At 41.4% G+C, this 18912-nt stretch overlaps 1 protein-coding gene across 5 annotated transcripts in view; it reads left to right on the top strand.

Annotated features, from left to right (window-relative positions):
* The window catches only part of gria1 (glutamate receptor, ionotropic, AMPA 1), a 173907-nt gene extending 155275 nt beyond the window's left edge, over positions 1 to 18632 (top strand). For 2 of the 5 annotated variants that reach the window (XM_004912724.4, XM_002941489.5), the window contains exons 14-16: positions 7471 to 7585; positions 14308 to 14442; positions 16417 to 18632. In XM_004912724.4, the coding sequence (XP_004912781.1) occupies positions 7471 to 7585; positions 14308 to 14442; positions 16417 to 16605 (439 nt within the window). In that variant the 3' untranslated portion in view covers positions 16606 to 18632. Of the gene's footprint in view, positions 1 to 6364; positions 6480 to 7470; positions 7586 to 14307; positions 14443 to 16416 lie in introns of all 5 variants that reach the window. The other 3 variants (XM_002941490.5, XM_004912725.4, XR_004221906.1) reach the window with 2 other exon arrangements.
* The last annotated feature ends 280 nt before the right edge of the window (positions 18633 to 18912 follow it).

Below are 18912 nucleotides of genomic sequence, written 5' to 3'. Positions count from 1 at the left end.
TCAATTAGGAATGAAAAACGAGGAAAATAGAATCGTACGGCACATAAATATATCTGTTATATATATTTTGTCGCCCGGCTATTATTTTGTCGCCCACGGCTATTATTTTGTCGCACGGCTATTCTTTTGGCGCCCCGCGACTATTCTTTTTTGACGCCGGCGACAATGTTTAGACATGTGGCGAATTCTTCCGCAGCAAATGTTTTCATCCGTTTCGCGAAACAATCCGCCAATGGCGAAACGCAGAAATTTGCCGCGAATCCATGCCAGGCGAAACATTTCGCCCATCACTAGTAGCCACCCATAATGGCTTCATACAATAGGGGAAAGGCTTCATAAAGCAATTATTATAACATTAATATTTAACATGAAGGCTCTGAAAAAGTCATTATAAATTCCATAAGTGCCGTTCTCTCTCACTCTGACTTCTGCCTCCCAGATGAAAGAGATGCAAATGCACATATTTTTCCAAAGACAGGACAAATTGCTTGATGTGAGACATATCTGTGTGTAAACTGCGGCAGCGAACGTTTCCCAGACACATGTTCCTGTCCTGTTCAGCTTATGAGATGCATTCACTGCCTGAAGCAAAAGGAAATAAACTGTCTGGCTGCACACGTATTAAACAAGTCACACAGCAGAGAAGGGGAGATATAGGTGAGAATAATGAGGAAAGTTACTCTCAGATGTCCGAGAAATTGTTTCTGCTTCTCTGGAGTGTCTGCAAATCTGATTGGATTGCAGGAGGATATTTCAAAAGGACCTGCTGGGGGCCATGCAATGATGGTTGGGTAGTACGGCTGAAATGCTCAACCATATTGTTGCTTAACAGGCCTTTTAATAGATCAAGTTGACCTACATAGCAGGGTATTTATATAAACTATAGTAGGGTTTCTGTAGCAAACACCCCAGCTGTACCAGTGCAGGAATGGCTGCCCCCGGGGCTACACAGCGGGGTATTTATATAAACTATAGTAGGGTTTCTGTAGCAAACACCCCAGCTGTACCAGTGCAGGAACGGCTGCCCCCGGGGCTACACAGCGGGGTATTTATATAAACTATAGTAGGGTTTCTGTAGCAAACACCCCAGCTGTACCAGTGCAGGAATGGCTGCCCCTGGGGCTACACAGCGGGGTATTTATATAAACTATAGTAGGGTTTCTGTAGCAAACACCCCAGCTGTACCAGTGCAGGAATGGCTGCCCCTGGGGCTACATAGCGGGGTATTTATATAAACTATAGTAGGGTTTCTGTAGCAAACACCCCAGCTGTACCGGTGCAGGAATGGCTGCCCCCGGGGCTACACAGCGGGGTATTTATATAAACTATAGTAGGGTTTCTGTAGCAAACACCCCAGCTGTACCAGTGCAGGAATGGCTGCCCCCGGGGCTACACAGCGGGGTATTTATATAAACTATAGTAGGGTTTCTGTAGCAAACACCCCAGCTGTACCAGTGCAGGAATGGCTGCCCCCAGGGCTACACAGCGGGGTATTTATATAAACTATAGTAGGGTTTCTGTAGCAAACACCCCAGCTGTACCAGTGCAGGAATGGCTGCCCCCGGGGCTACACAGCGTTGTATTTATATAAACTATAGTAGGGTTTCTGTAGCAAACACCCCAGCTGTACCAGTGCAGGAATGGCTGCCCCCGGGGCTACACAGCGGGGTATTTATATAAACTATAGTAGGGTTTCTGTAGCAAACACCCCAGCTGTACCAGTGCAGGAATGGCTGCCCCTGGGGCTACATAGCGGGGTATTTATATAAACTATAGTAGGGTTTCTGTAGCAAACACCCCAGCTGTACCAGTGCAGGAATAGCTGCCCCCGGGGCTACACAGCGGGGTATTTATATAAACTATAGTAGGGTTTCTGTAGCAAACACCCCAGCTGTACCAGTGCAGGAATGGCTGCCCCCGGGGCTACACAGCGGGGTATTTATATAAACTATAGTAGGGTTTCTGTAGCAAACACCCCAGCTGTACCAGTGCAGGAATGGCTGCCCCCGGGGCTACACAGCGGGGTATTTATATAAACTATAGTAGGGTTTCTGTAGCAAACACCCCAGCTGTACCAGTGCAGGAATGGCTGCCCCCGGGGCTACACAGCGGGGTATTTATATAAACTATAGTAGGGTTTCTGTAGCAAACACCCCAGCTGTACCAGTGCAGGAATGGCTGCCCCCGGGGCTACACAGCGGGGTATTTATATAAACTATAGTAGGGTTTCTGTATGTATACCCTTTTTTTCCTTCCAAAAATATATCGCAAGACAAAAGTATTGTATCAAACATTTTTTGATTGTTTTAGTTTAATGGGTTTCAATCGAATATAATCCAGACCTAACAATGAGCATCATTATTTTGCGCACAAAGGGGATAAACCCCTCCTATTAACAGGAATATTTTGGCCCTTGTATGTTAAGGACACATGCCCTACAATAGGGTTTTTGAAAGAGACATTTATTCATGAATCCGTCAGTGCACCTGAACAATGAAAGCTTCAGCCCCTGACAACATGTGCATAAAATGTGCAGCTATTTTCCCCTGCAATGCAAATTGCTAGTACAAGTAGTGCAGTGTAGGCGTTTGACCTTTTTCCTATTTGATAATAAAAGAATAATCTTGGACGGGTTTTATGCTTGAATCGTTTGTTACCATGTAAACTTGCAGTAGCTATGGAGTTAGAAGTGTTCCCGGCACATCATAATGTACTTTTTTGACTGCACTTAAACTACTGCTCTTTTGTAGGGTTTGGGAAATAGGTTTTTATTTTTTATCCCAGTTAATGATATTTTGACTATGTCAAAAACAGTACCTGTACAACCCAATAGGGCTGTTCTGCCCCCAATAAGGGGTAATTATATCTTAGTTGGGATCAAGTACAGGTACTGTTTTATTATTACAGAGAAAAGGGAATAATTTAACCATTAAATAAACCCAATAGGGCTGTTCTGCCCCCAATAAGGGGTAATTATATCTTAGTTGGGATCAAGTACAGGTACTGTTTTATTATTACAGAGAAAAGGGAATCATTTAACCATTAAATAAACCCAATAGGGCTGTTCTGCCCCCAATAAGGGGTAATTATATCTTAGTTGGGATCAAGTACAGGTACTGTTTTATTATTACAGAGAAAAGGGAATCATTTAACCATTAAATAAACCCAATAGGGCTGTTCTGCCCCCAATAAGGGGTAATTATATCTTAGTTGGGATCAAGTACAGGTACTGTTTTATTATTACAGAGAAAAGGGAATCATTTAACCATTAAATAAACCCAATAGGGCTGTTCTGCCCCCAATAAGGGGTAATTATATCTTAGTTGGGATCAAGTACAGGTACTGTTTTATTATTACAGAGAAAAGGGAATCATTTAACCATTAAATAAACCCAATAGGGCTGTTCTGCCCCCAATAAGGGGTAATTATATCTTAGTTGGGATCAAGTACAGGTACTGTTTTATTATTACAGAGAAAAGGGAATCATTTAACCATTAAATAAACCCAATAGGGCTGTTCTGCCCCAATAAGGGGTAATTATATCTTAGTTGGGATCAAGTACAGGTACTGTTTTATTATTACAGAGAAAAGGGAATCATTTAACCATTAAATAAACCCAATAGGGCTGTTCTGCCCCCAATAAGGGGTAATTATATCTTAGTTGGGATCAAGTACAGGTACTGTTTTATTATTACAGAGAAAAGGGAATCATTTAACCATTAAATAAACCCAATAGGGCTGTTCTGCCCCCAATAAGGGGTAATTATATCTTAGTTGGGATCAAGTACAGGTACTGTTTTATTATTACAGAGAAAAAGGAAATCAGTTTTAAAATTCTGAATTATTTGATTAAAATGGAGTCTATGGGAGATGGGCTTTCCGTAATTCTGAGCTTTTCAGAACCTGTACTTGTAACGGTGATCAAAATGCCTAATATGCCTCAGCTGCTGAGCTTACAATCAGATCTCTGCTTTATGATTCCAGCAACTGAATAGTGACTATCAGGTTTGTACAAGCAGTGTTATCAGTGTTATCACTGTGTGAAAAATAGCTGAAGTAAACCTAATCAAACCACTTTAATGAAAATGATTTTTTTGGAAAATATAACAGTGAAAGCAATTTGGCCACAAACCATAAATCCATGCAAAGCAAGGTCCATCTTCCTCTCTCCTTTGCTTTCTATCATGCCCAACCATACAAATCTTTCCTTGTAACCACCATATTGTCCGTGGCTCCCCATTCTGAATATTTTGTCTCTGTATGTGTGTTCTGTGTCATTAGAGAATCACTCAGAAGGATTGGTGATCCAGTTTTTTTTAATCTCTTATTTCTTTACGTTGTTTTCTTAAATCAAGTGCACTTCACCCCAGCCCCCGCTGCCAGGGATCTGAGACAAAAGGAAGTCTAATAAGGGCCAAACAAACTATATTATTCCTACTGTGCTGTAATAAGCCTGTATGTGTGTCTATCCCACTGCAAGATCCATCCTGGTTCGTACCGCAAGTAAATTAAAGTATAAAGACACAGAACCAAGCCACATTTCCCTTTGTGCTGCTGATTGGCACAATTATGCTTCAGCACCTTCACCCACTTTATGCAGACGTGAATTTTAGCCATTATGGGTTATGAATTGAGTTAAATAGATAGTAAGTATGAGGCTGTAGATAAACTAGACCATCTCCAGTTGGCTATCTGGTCATCATTCTGGGAATAACCATTTTGGTTGACATGTTTAAGTTGAGAAACTACCCTTTATTTATTTCTGGTGGTTGTCATTATGTTATTAGTGCAGAATAGGGATGAATAAATCAGGATCAGAAGTTACTAAAGTAGGAGAAAAAAAGGAGACATTTACCAAGTGGCAAATCACTTCTAGTTAGGGGACTATAATGTCCACTTCTACATCTAGTTAGGAAACCCTCATGTTCACTTATGTCTCTAATTAGGGATCCTCCATGATCACTTCTGCCCTAAGGGACCTGCTTGTGTCTTTAGTTATGAGACCTCAATGACCACTTCTTTTCTTTAAGGTTGGGGGACCTCTTTATTAATGTTTTCTCTAGTTATGGGACCTCCATACCCACCTCTGCCTTTAGTTAAGAAGTTGCCATGTCCACTTCTGCATTTAGCTAGGGGACCTCCATGTCCACTTCTGCTTCTTGCTAGGGGCAATGCCCACATCTGAATCATTTCTAGTGAGGAAACCTTCCATGTCCATTTCTACCTCTAGTTAAAGAACCTTCATGTCCACTTATGTCTCCAATTGGGAGACCTCCATATCCACTTCTGCTTCTTGCTAGGGGCAATGCCCACATCTGAATCATTTCTAGTGAGGAAGCCTTCCATGTCCATTTCTATCTCTAGTTAAAGAACCTTCATGTCCACTTATGTCTCCAATTGGGAGACCTCCATGTCCACTTCAGCATTTAGCTAGGGGACCTCCATATCCACTTCTGCTTCTTGCTGTGGGACCTATATGTCCACATCTGAATCATTTCTAGTGAGGAAACCTTCCATGTCCATTTCTACCTCTAGTTAAGGAACCTTTATGTCCACTTATGTCTCCAATTGGGAGACCTCCATGTCCACTTCTACATTTAGCTAGGGGACCTCCATATCCATTTCTGCTTCTTGCTAGGGGCAATGTCCACATCTGAATCATTTCTGGTGAGGAAACCTTCCATGTCCATTTCTACCTCTAGTTAAAGAACCTTCATGTCCACTTATGTCTCCAATTGGGAGACCTCCATGTCCACTTCAGCATTTAGCTAGGGGACCTCCATATCCATTTCTGCTTCTTGCTAGGGGACCTATATGTCCACATCTAAATCATTTCTGGTGAGGAAAACTTCTATGTCCATTTCTACCTCTAGTTAAAGAACCTTCATGTCCACTTATGTCTCCAATTGGGAGACCTCCATGTCCACTTTTGCCTCAAGTTGGAGGATATCCATGTCTTCCATGCCCAGTAGTTTATCTCTTTACAGGAGACTTTCACTTTCTTATTATTCTGTGCATATGGTGTATGATTCTCTTACATTTTACCTTCTGTAAGTGAATTTAGTGGTTACCTATAAATTAAACAGCAATAATTGTATCTCTTTTTGACCAAGCACTCCTATCTCCAAATGAAAATATTTCATCATTCCAACAGGAAGGGGTGACCCTATTATCTTTTATACTGGTCAAAAATTAGTATTAGGTGCCAACCATTTTGTGGGTGATGGTGTCGGAGCGGAAGTATGGATAGGTGCATGTGGTTTAGGGTGTGGCTTGCAGCTGGTTCACCTATCCTTTGTCTCATGACCTCATGAGTGATTTCTCAAGCTGTAACTTATCAAGTGTTATCTATTCATTTTTAAAGAAATCCAGTAAACCTGGCAGTGTTAAAACTGAACGAGCAGGGGCTTTTGGACAAATTGAAAAACAAATGGTGGTACGACAAGGGAGAATGCGGCAGCGGGGGAGGTGATTCCAAGGTCAGCCCCAGTAAGAAAAAACTAGCGGGTAACAAACAGCATGGATAGTAACCAGCAACGGCCCTGCATGCCCTTAATGCCACAGACCCGGTCCTGCTTTGCAAAATTCCCTTCATAAGGAGCCGTACGTGGCAACTTGATTCTCAGCCAATGACACGGGAGTAGGAATGCATGATGTCATGTGCACTAAACGATGTCACAACTAAACAACTTGCAGTTCACTAGCATATAATCTGTAATTCCCATGATCTAAATGCAAATCATTTTACATCTTATAATGAAGAAGATGGAGGCCGAAATAAACCAACTGATGAGGAACAGGGTCTGATCCAATTAAAAAGGCTTTGAAACTCTTATGTTGGTGCTTTATAAAGCCCATTGGATGAGCGGCTTCCACTCATCAGTCAGACCTATATTAAATTTATATATATATATTAAATTTACGCACAAAACAGCCTTTGCCCTGTCTAGTGGACCTGCGCGGAAAAATGTTTGACAAACAGGTGGGACCAAATTGAGATGATCACGGCACAAAAATATTGCATGCTCGGTTAAATCAGCACTTGTGCTTTGGCTGCATGTAGATCAGAACACAACAGATGGAACCTCCCGTATGGAATTGCAAACTCCAACCTGTCTCCCTAGATGCTCATCTAGCATGTCAAAGGCAAAAAATGTATAAAAACCTTTCAGGACACCGGGATACGAAATGGAGCTTGAACATTGGCAGGGAAAGGGTGTTGCTGGTTACTCAAAGTGATATAGTTAATACTCATCTGGCTTGGCTGGAAGAGAGGGGAGAAAGGGGTTCCAGGGGATGGAGGGCATGAGTGGGTTAGGGCGGTGGGCGCTCGACTGAGTATTGAAGCGTATCACTTTGTCATGGTTCGCGCATACGTCAAATGAATGCCTCAATGAAATGTTGCTGTGATGCTGAATAACATAAAATAACATTGGTAATGTTATTTATGTTATATCCCCTGGTTTGAAGAGGTGCTGTAAACCTAGCGGTATTGAAACTCAGTGAGCAAGGCGTCTTAGACAAGCTGAAAAGCAAATGGTGGTACGATAAAGGGGAATGTGGAAGCAAAGACTCCGGAAGTAAGGTTAGTCACCCCCAGCCGCAGAGTTCCCACTCTCACTCACCCCATGCTACAGGGGCCTACTGACTGCTAAACAGGGTTTTCATTTTCTTTTGCTGATATGCAGTTAATTCCTTTTGCAAGTTTCATCAAACCCAGCCTACAGAGACTTGATCCCTCAAAATCATGCATGTCCGACCTTCTTTCTTCTGGCTGCTGCTGAACTATAACTCACAGAATCTCCATTGCAGCATCCTAAATCGGCGCAAGCCAACCTGTGGGTCTCCAACTGTCACTGAAGTAAGGGTATTGGGGATACTGGGATTTATAGTTCAATAACAGCCAGAGAACTCTAGGTTGGTTGTCTCTGAATCTATCTAGACTTACGTCTCTCACATAATAATGCCATCATTATTACATCAAGTACACATATATATAAACTCGACACTTTACATTATTAGCCCTCAGAGTAATGACCTCTGCAAATCAATCTAAATTCCCCCCACGTGTTTCTATAGGGGCATTTATTAAAATAGGTTCACATCAGCAATATTTGTAATTCTATACCCCAATATAGTTCATTATAAATAAATATAGTTTGTGCTTTGTGATGCAGGTTATCCGGAAACCCATTATCCAGAAAGTTCCGAATTACGGAAAGGCCATCTCCCATAGACTCCATTATAAGCAAATAATACCTTCTACATGATCCCAACTAAGATATAATTACCCCTTATTGGGGGCAGAACAGCCCTATTGGGTTTATTTAATGGTTAAATGATTCCCTTTTCTCTGTAATAATAAAACAGTACCTGTACTTGATCCCAACTAAGATATAATTACCCCTTATTGGGGCAGAACAGCCCTATTGGGTTTATTTAATGGTTAAATGATTCCCTTTTCTCTGTAATAATAAAACAGTACCTGTACTTGATCCCAACTAAGATATAATTACCCCTTATTGGGGGCAGAACAGCCCTATTGGGTTTATTTCATGGTTAAATGATTCCCTTTTCTCTGTAATAATAAAACAGTACCTGTACTTGATCCCAACTAAGATATAATTACCCCTTATTGGGGCAGAACAGCCCTATTGGGTTTATTTCATGGTTAAATGATTCCCTTTTCTCTGTAATAATAAAACAGTACCTGTACTTGATCCCAACTAAGATATAATTACCCCTTATTGGGGGCAGAGCAGTCCTATTGGGTTTATTTAATGGTTAAATGATTCCCTTTTCTCTGTAATAATAAAACAGTACCTGTACTTGATCCCAACTAAGATATAATTACCCCTTATTGGGGGCAGAACAGCCCTATTGGGTTTATTTAATGGTTAAATGATTCCCTTTTCTCTGTAATAATAAAACAGTACCTGTACTTGATCCCAACTAAGATATAATTACCCCTTATTGGGGGCAGAACAGCCCTATTGGGTTTATTTAATGGTTAAATGATTCCCTTTCTCTGTAATAATAAAACAGTACCTGTACTTGATCCCAACTAAGATATAATTACCCCTTATTGGGGGCAGAACAGCCCTATTGGGTTTATTTAATATTTTTATGATTTTTTTAGTAGACTTAAGATATGGAGATCCAAATTACAGAAAGATCCCTTATCTGCAAAAAAAACCCCAAGCATTCTGGATAATGGGTTCCATACCTGTACCATATATTTACCAAACTACTACTGCTATACTAAACTGCACCAGTCAAGCTGACCTTAAAAAACAATTAGATATTTGCTTTCATTTTCTAACTAGTACAAAACTAATCAAAACACTGGTGCTGGTTGGTTGCCATGGGCAACTGTAAGTTAGTAATCTTTATGTGATATCATCTGGCACACTGAAATCGATTTAACTCGTCAACCTATCGCTAGGGGCTCGGCCCCGCCCTTTATGCCCCGCCCCAAAACCAGTAGTGACCCCGCCCCAAACAAAAATGGCACTATAAACAGTAACTACCAACATATGTATGTCTAAGCTAATAAAACCTGAATAAATCCCAGTTGCGCATGAATACAATCTTCTGTCAGCCCTGAGATTAACCTAATGTAGTAACCCCTCCCCAGCAATTTCACTGTCACTTTAAATACACAGCTGACGCTTTAACGTGCAATGTTAATTTATACCCTGGGAGCTGTTCCGTTCTCGTATCACAAATTCAGTAATGGAACATCTGTAACGCAATCTGCTCTTTGAATCAGATCCATCTCACCATTTATTACAAAACATAAAATATTCAGAGTTGTCGCTGACAGTGGGAGCGCTGACAGATCGGTAATAGGCTCGCTCTAGAGAACTACGGAAAAATCAGCTTCGGCCAGAAATAGGCAGCTGCTTCGGGTACCAAAAGGGCCGCGGCAACTAGACAAGTAGTTATGGCGCTGGTTTCTCGCCATGATCAGAGTTGGGCCCAGCGGAGAGGGAAAGACGAGGCAACATGTCTGCTTTTCAGTTACATCCAGCTCCTGAATAGTTAGATATAGGGATGCACCGAACCCATTTTTTTGGGTTTGGCTGGACCCCCCCTGACGGATTTTGCTGAATCCCAAACCGAATCCTAATTAAAAAAAAAAATTCCATTTACTGTATATACTCGAGTATAAGCCTAGTTTTTCAGCACCCAAAATGTGCTGAAAAAGTCACCCTTGGCTTATACTTGAGTCAGGTGCCATGGGTCCCTCCAGACTAGCACCCTCTGTCCTTTGTGTGCTAATTAGGCCCCCCGCAACCAGACCCTCCAGTGCCCTGGCCTAGGCTCCCACTAGCAATACTTATTCCCCCTTACATCTCCTCCGGGACCGGGCCTGCTGCCAGTTTGCCAATGTGCAATGAGCGTGGGGTAGTACTCATATTGTTTTTGTTGACCCTCTTCTCCACTTACAGAGCTAGTTTACTGTTTTTCTTTGAAATAAATACTTAAAAACATATACCCCACTGATGCCTCAATCAATGTAATTGTATTGGTATTTATTGTGATTATTGAAACTTAGCAGTAACTGCTGCATTTCCCACCCTAGGCTTATACTCGAGTCAATAAGTTTTTCCAGTTTTCTTAGGTAAAATTAGGTACCTCGGCTTATATTCGGATCGGCTTATACTCGAGTATATACGGTAACCCAGAATCCATCAGGGGGGGTTCGGCCAAACCCAATTAACTAATTTATGCTAATCCGGATTCGAATCCACGGTCCCGCCCTAAACCAAATTCTTCAAAAAAATCCAGGATTCGGTGCAAAATCCAGGATTCGGTGCATCCCTAGTAAGATATTGTAATAATGGGTGCAGAGATTCCTCCAAGGAGCTCAAGGCAACTAATCAGCGGGTGGTATTTGCTGGCCTGCTGTTTGCATTAACCACTACAGGGCGGATTCAGTAAAGGTCGTGCCCACTGCAATACCCTACACAATAACTGGAGGCCCAAGAGAGACAATGACAATACACACATATATAAACATTATTGTAGCATAACCATTTGTATTACAAACATTGTATAGCAGTAAAACATACCCTCTATCCTATAAGAGGACTGACCATTAGCCCAGACCTGAAGCTGGGTTCTGTCCCCAACTCCCCCCAGGACCCCATACCTACCCAGTTACCCTCTCACCTTACCAACAAATCAAGTTACCCCTACCAACTGCAACTTTTAACAACCCCATAACCTGTTGCTGCTGTGCTCCTGGTCCTTCTATCGTGAAGATCTGGTAAGCCAGCTTCTGAGCCAACATCCAAGTCTATAAACCAGAAAAAGCTCCTAGCCAATCAAGGGGGGGAAGAGAGAGGCCTTCCCTCATAGCACCATCATACCGTTCTTCCCTTCACTACTTACTAGATCACTGGGTTCCACTGGGTTCCAGACTCTAGCAGGAGTTTATCCTCTCTGAGGCTTCTACAGATGTCCTTGTTTCAAGTGGTTACGGCCTACTTGCCTCTGAACTGCAGACATGCCCTCGAGTGAAAAGAGAATGCGTGCATCACCCTGTTTAAAATGACCATTCAACTCAAATACCATCAACATAAAGGATAGCATGATAATAATATACATAATTACACTATACACTATATGAAAACACAATTTTCAAACTGGAACAGCAGTTTTTTATCTATGCACATAAGAATGACCTTTTTATTAAGAAGTTAGAGACACATTAAAACATAGTAACATAGTAAGTTAGGTTGAAAAAAGACGTACGTCCATCACGTTCAACCATAATGCCTATATATAACCTGCCTAACTACTAGTTGACCCAGAGGAAGGCAAAAACCCCATCTGAAGCCTCTCTAATTTGCCCCAGAGGGGAAAAAATTCCTTCCTGACTCCAAAATTCCTTCCTGACTCCAAGATGGCAATCCGACTCCAAGATGGCAAGCTCTTAGTACAAGTTGCCCTGGGGCAACTTGTACAAAGAGCTATCTCCCATAACCCTGTATTCCCTCACTCACAGCTCTCACAGTAACAAATCCTTTCCTAATATTTAAACGGAACCTCCCTTCTTCTAAACGGAGTGGGTGCCCCCGTGCCCGTTGGAAGGCCCTACTGGTAAATAAAACATTAGAGAGGTTATTATATGATCCCCTTATATATTTATACATAGATATCATGTCACCTCTTAAGCGCCCCTTCCCCAGTATAAACAAACCCAACTGGGCCAGTCTTTCCCCATAACTGAGACTTTCCATACCCTTTACCAGCTTAGTTGCCCTTCTCTGGACCCTCTCTAACTCAATAATGTCCCGTTTGAGCCCTGGAGACCAAAACTGAACAGCATATTCTAGATGGGGCCTTACCAGCGCTCTGTAAAGGGGACCAGCGCTCTGTAAACAAACACATATACTTCCAACATGGCACATTAGTAACAATACCATTGTCCTGTGGGGCCCAGTGCACATTTTTCTCTCCATCCCTTGTACCAAAGACATTATCTTCACTGTGGCAGGTATCCTAGCAGCCCTCTTGGCAGCCCCAGGGGTAGGTGAAGTAGCAACCCCTGTACCTCTGGTATTTACACCACAGACATCTTTGGAAAACACAATCATCTACATTCATTCGTTTTAATCATAGAAAAAGAGATATCTTTATAATACTTTGTCAAAGTATAGGTCCACCAATGACCAGCTGAATTCAAACCCCAACAACAGAAAAATGGAACAAGACACTGATCTACAGATACTATATTTAGATGGATCACTTTAGTCCATGGCTAAAGTCACGGTGCCCAAAAATCTGTTCAAGTCTAGGTGTAGATGAAACTGGTTTTGTGATGAAGCCCTGTTTCTTGGTAATTAAGCCCCTGAACAAAGGACTAGGTGTGTCTGTTTTATAATTGGTTTGCAGCATTTGGGGTGCATGCATGAGTTCTTGCTGGAGGGAGGGGGGTACTGATATGTTGGGGTGCATTATGAAATGGAATGAAGGCCTGAGAATGGAAATTATACTGAATAAGGGCGGGTGTTCATATGGCCTGTGTTGCATCTGGGAGGGCTCAAAGCCTCTTGAAGTTCTGATGAAATCTAAAAAGCCCATGTCTAACATATTCATTTTTATAGTTGTTAAATCACTCACCTTTTAAATCATTTTTTGCATGTTTAAAGAAATGTATATATATATATAAACTCCTTTCTGTGACTAACTGGAGTTTTTACACAGAAAGTAATAGTCAAGGATAAATGAGTAAAGTTGGAGAACAAAGGACTAGGGAGAACAAAGTAGAGAACTAGCATACGCATACCAGAAGATACCTTGATAAGATAGTACTTACTGACAACAACGTTTCAGCCAATCAACCATCTATGTGTCTAGTAGACAACCTTGATGTAGCTGGCTTCATAAGTCTTAAAGTTACATAGTTACATAGGGTTAAAAAAGACCAGAGTCCATCAAGTTCAACCCTTCCAAGTAAACCCAGCACCCACAACCTATACTTACCTATCTATCCACTCACATACATAAACTATATATACAACCACTAATACTAACTGTAGATATTAGTATCCCAGTAGCCTTGGATACTGTGCTTGTTCAAGAACTCATCCAGTGGTGAGAGTAAGTGGGAAGTCCCAACAACATTAGGTTCACAGGTTAAAGCTGATATTCCAGGGTGCTGGATAGGTGATAACTGGTAATTGGTGGATTTCTAGAAAATCTACCATATTACAATAGGAAGCATCTGACTAGCAAATGAATTGGTATTTGCAAACATAGTCTTCTATAAAGAACGAGTGGACGTATATCATATTCTTCCAGTTCTGCTTCCAATCAACAGCTGGGTTCTTGGGTAGGCCTCACCAAGGTGACCCCAAGAAATTCATGTAAGTTTTAGGATTTACATCAGGATTCCTAAACTACATTTCAGCCATTTCACCAACCTTAGTCTTTTCAGGTACCCATATGTGATGGATCATCTCTAGGTCTTTAAAGACATTGGTTGTTTTTGAGCCAAGAGAAGGTCTACTCTTTCATTATTTCATCCTACCAAGTTTATTTCAAAGACTGGGCAGTTTTTATTCAAAGAGAACTTCAAAAGGTTTAAATCCTTTTCAACGAAAACCTGGCGTAGCTGTAAAAGGTGTAAAACAGTGTCAGCCTTCTGTATGTAGTGTGTGCTATAGTCTGTCTTATGAGAAGGTTGGGGTTGATAGGGACAGATAAGACATAAAAGATACATTATACTCTCATAACATATTTCTTTTCCCTCCGTTTCTCCCTGTCCCTTTTTTTTTCTCTTGTTGGCTCTAGGATAAGACAAGTGCACTGAGTCTCAGTAATGTCGCCGGAGTGTTCTACATTCTCATTGGAGGTCTGGGATTGGCCATGCTTGTTGCCCTTATCGAGTTTTGTTACAAATCAAGGAGTGAATCCAAAAAGATGAAGGTGGCATCTAATCTGGGATCATTTCTATTATTTTTGTCACAGATCACATTTGTATAAGCTTACAATAACCCTACTGGTACACACACACACACAGGAAATGTTTCAATATACTACTGTGTATCTGTATATCTTCTCAAATAGAACGTATCATCTCAGGCACTTGGTATAGGGAGCATAGGCAGATTTTATTTAAAGCCTCCCCAAATCATCGGCAGTAGTGATGGGCGAAATGTTTCGCCGGGCATGGATTCGCGGGCGCCATTGGCGGATTGTTTCGCGAAACGGATGAAAAAATTTGCCGCGCGTCCAAAAATTGTCGCAAGAATAGTCGCAGGCGTCAAAAGAATAGTCGCATGTCGAAAAATTGTAGCAAGAATAGTCGCGGCGTCAAAAGAATAGTCACGCGTCCAAAATTGTCGCAAGAATAGTCGCGGGTGTCAAAAGAATAGTCACGCGTCCAAAATTGTTGCAAGAATAGTCGCGGGCATCAAAAGAATAGTCACGCGTCCAAAATTGTTGCAAGAATAGTCGCGGGCCTCAAAAGAATAGTCATGTGTCCAAAATTGTTGCAAGAATAGTCGCGGGCCTCAAAAGAATAGTCATGTGTCCAAAATTGTTGCAAGAATAGTCGCGGGCCTCAAAAGAATAGTCATGTGTCCAAAATTGTTGCAAGAATAGTCGCGGGCCTCAAAAGAATAGTCATGTTTCCAAAATTGTTGCAAGAATAGTCGCGGGTGTCAAAAGAATAGTCACGCGTCCAAAATTGTTGCAAGAATAGTCGCGGGCGTCAAAAGAATAGTCACGGGTCCAAAATTGTTGCAAGAATAGTCGCACGTCCAAAAATTGTTGCAAGAATAGTCGCGGGTGTCAAAAGAATAGTCACGTGTCCAAAATTGTTGCAAGAATAGTCGCGGGCCTCAAAAGAATAGTCACGCGTCCAAAATTGTTGCAAGAATAGTCGCGGGCCTCAAAAGAATAGTCATGTGTCCAAAATTGTTGCAAGAATAGTCGCGGGCCTCAAAAGAATAGTCATGTGTCCAAAATTGTTGCAAGAATAGTCGCGGGCGTCAAAAGAATAGTCACGCGTCCAAAATTGTTGCAAGAATAGTCGCGGGCCTCAAAAGAATAGTCACGCGTCCAAAATTGTTGCAAGAATAGTCGCAGGCCTCAAAAGAATAGTCATGTGTCCAAAATTGTTGCAAGAATAGTCGCGGGCCTCAAAAGAATAGTCATGTGTCCAAAATTGTTGCAAGAATAGTCGCGGGCGTCAAAAGAATAGTCACGCGTCCAAAATTGTTGCAAGAATAGTTGCGGGCGTCAAAAGAATAGTCCCGGGTCCAAAATTGTTGCAAGAATAGTCGCACGTCCAAAAATTGTTGCAAGAATAGTCGCAGGCATCAAAAGAATAGTCACGCGTCCAAAATTGTTACAAGAATAGTCACGGGCGTCAAAAGAATAGTCACGCATCCAAAATTGTTGCAAGAATAGTCGCACGCAACACATCAAAAGAATAGTCATGGGCGTCAATTTTTTTTCCGCGCAACATTTTCGCCGTTTCGCAAATCTTTTGAAAGATTCGCAAATTTTTCAGCGAAACAAAACAGGACAGATTCGCTCATCACTAATCGCCAGTGAATTTCCTTCAACAAACAGTATGGAGGTATTATACATGAAATGTATCCTGTTTTAGGAGTATTTTACACAAAGTGGCCTTGGGACATTATGAAGGTATTGGTGTAGAAAATACTCATCCTCCCCGAACACATAGCACTTTATTAGGGGTGGCTAAGAAAAGGTTTACAGTCTAACAATCTATCAAACAGAAATAGCAATTGAAATATTTCCAATTCGGTGATTGCCATGCTACTAGACCCAACACATACTACATGTTATTACATTATATATGTCTATATTTTTGTTTCCATGTTTTTTTTTTTACAAGCAGACAGGGGCTGAAGCTCCTGTCCTTCTCAGGGTTTCTGTTTAATTCCACAGACAACAGTGACAGAAACAGTCCGGATGGCAACTCTACCCAGACCTTCCACGGCAGGAGGAAGCGGTGAAAATGGAAGAGTGGTCAGCCATGATTTCCCCAAAACCATGCAGACAATTCCGTGTATGAGCCACGGTGCAGGAATGGCTCTGGGAGCAACTGGGTTATAGTAGAACTGGGTTATAGTAGACTTCACGCTGCCTAGTGAAGTATTGACCCTTACCCTTCCAGTGCCAAACAAAACCCCACAAAGGACAAATTATATGAACTTTTCGCCGCCACTCAAAGATCTATTTTTGTTTTTCTTTTGTCCTTTTGCCTCCAGTGGCAAAAAAATAAATACATCCGTAACTGCAATAAAGAGCTGACTATTGGAAGAATGAGGAGCCTACAGCGTGGGCCGAACAATTGAATGTTATCAATAGACTGTGAATCCATCGTCCTTCGGCTCAAACATTTTACTATATTAAGTTGTGGATATTTTTTCAACGTGTTTACCATTTTCCCTTTCGTTTCTGTATTTTTTGGGGGGATTATTTCCCCCCCTTTCATTTTCCAGTTTCAAAAACTGGAAGAAATCAGGACAAGGTATCATGGCACTGCCACCTTAGGAGGCGTCAAAAATAAAAATATAGGATGTCTGCCATCTGCATAGTAGGAATAAGGAAACGGTTTATTAAGGAAAATAATGGTTTCTTTACAAAACAAAATAAAATCATGATTTGGAAAGGTTAAATAAGGCTACCAGGGGTGATGTTTTAGCACAGAAGCAAAAAATGCATATGAATATTAACAAAATGCATTCCAAGAATGGTTAAAGAGAGCCAAAATACTGGAATTATGGGATAAAATAAGGTCTAACATCATCAGGGCTCTAATACGAGATCTGCAGAGTATGATGTGACTGCAGGAGAGGAAAAGACTCACAGAGGAACATGAGAAGAACATGGAAACCATGCCGGTAATCCATTTGTTTAGACTTGTATTGGACTTGCAATCACTCCCAGGTGGGATCTGAGTATAACGAGTGCCAAAGCGACTCACCGCAGAGAAAATACGTGTTTTTGGTTCTTGGCAAAGCAATATTTTATTTAAGTCTCCCAACCCCCTTCTTTATTCATTCAGCTTTTAGAACTTCCTGGATTCGTTAAATCCAATAACCTTCATCACGGGCACTGGTTGATGTGTGAATGTGACATTGGGAGAGTTTGCTGGCCAATATTGGTCTTAGACAATGCAAGGAGAGCAAATGATTTACCTGAAGAGGAGAGAATGCCATGGACTATTGGAGACACCTAATTGGACTCTGCTTCGGATGACTCTAACACAGCATTATCAAGGTCAATGTATGATGGATCAGTTAATATCATACCCTCACTTTTTTCCTAAACAATTTTTTTTTTGTTCTTCAATCAAAACATTGGTGTCCATGGAGAAATGAACTTATGAGAAGTTAGTGTTTTTGCAGTCTTTTACTTTTTTGATGATTCTGTTCATTCCTGTGTGAGACGTATAAAGAAGACAGATGCTTTTTCCTTTTCGAACCTCTGCTAAAAGTTTATGTTCTCCAGCTCGGAAACGGGAACGTTATCCTTGGTCCTCGTTCCTCGGGGAATTTCTGGGGAGCTTTCCAGCCATTTGACTCAAGGTGCCATAAGCAGTTTTGCTGCCTTGGGGCTCGAACTCTGAAATGTAAAACGTGCATTATATGAAGATTTTCTGTTTTGCACAGAGAGCATTGTTTGCTCAGTGACTTTGAGACTTGAATATAAGCGCCTACGCCGGGTGGGAGATGGGACTACAAATCAGCATTGGAGATGTTGAGTGTTCACTCGTAATTTGTATTTTTACTACTTTCTTAAAAACAGCAGCAGTGCGGAGACATGTTTGGTTTTTAAATCTGAGCGTGTCGTCCACATGTAACCCCTCCCCCTTCCAGCCGTTTCATTCTGTTTTTGCCTCTTTGATACACGGACATTTTCTCCAAAAGGCTGTATTTGTTTTAACTCTGAAGTCAAAAGTGCAAAGCGAGATTCTGTTTGGTCAAAGAGAAGCATCTTTTTGTTTGTTTTCTAGTTGTGTTGGGGGGAGGCGATTACTCTCTGCAGCATCTCTTTGCTTCTTCTGTATCTCCTATTTTTGGTTTATTTTATTTTTTTTTCTTTCAATTAATATAAAATGGACGTGTTCTCTTTTGTGTGCGTATGTGTGCCCACTTTATCCTTTCTGGTCAGGAGCTCTGTGTATGTGTGGGTAATGGTTTCCAATGGAACGCAAGTGAAAACTGCTTAGGGGGAAGTCACACTTGCTGTTACACAAAACATCATTTTGATCTAGATCTGTTGTGAATGGTTTTAAGGGTCACTACAGGGACATTACTATAGAAGAAAAGACCCTGTAACTGCAAGGGGGCCCTGGAGATAAAGGGAGCCCAATATAAAGCAAACTCCCCAATATACATAGGGGCCCAGGTGCAC

The sequence above is a fragment of the Xenopus tropicalis genome, chromosome 3 (assembly GCF_000004195.4).
Source record: "Xenopus tropicalis strain Nigerian chromosome 3, UCB_Xtro_10.0, whole genome shotgun sequence".
In the NCBI taxonomy this organism is placed as follows: domain Eukaryota; kingdom Metazoa; phylum Chordata; class Amphibia; order Anura; family Pipidae; genus Xenopus; species Xenopus tropicalis.
Note: the sequence above shows the minus strand (reverse complement) of the source record. Positions and strands in the feature narration are given on the sequence as shown.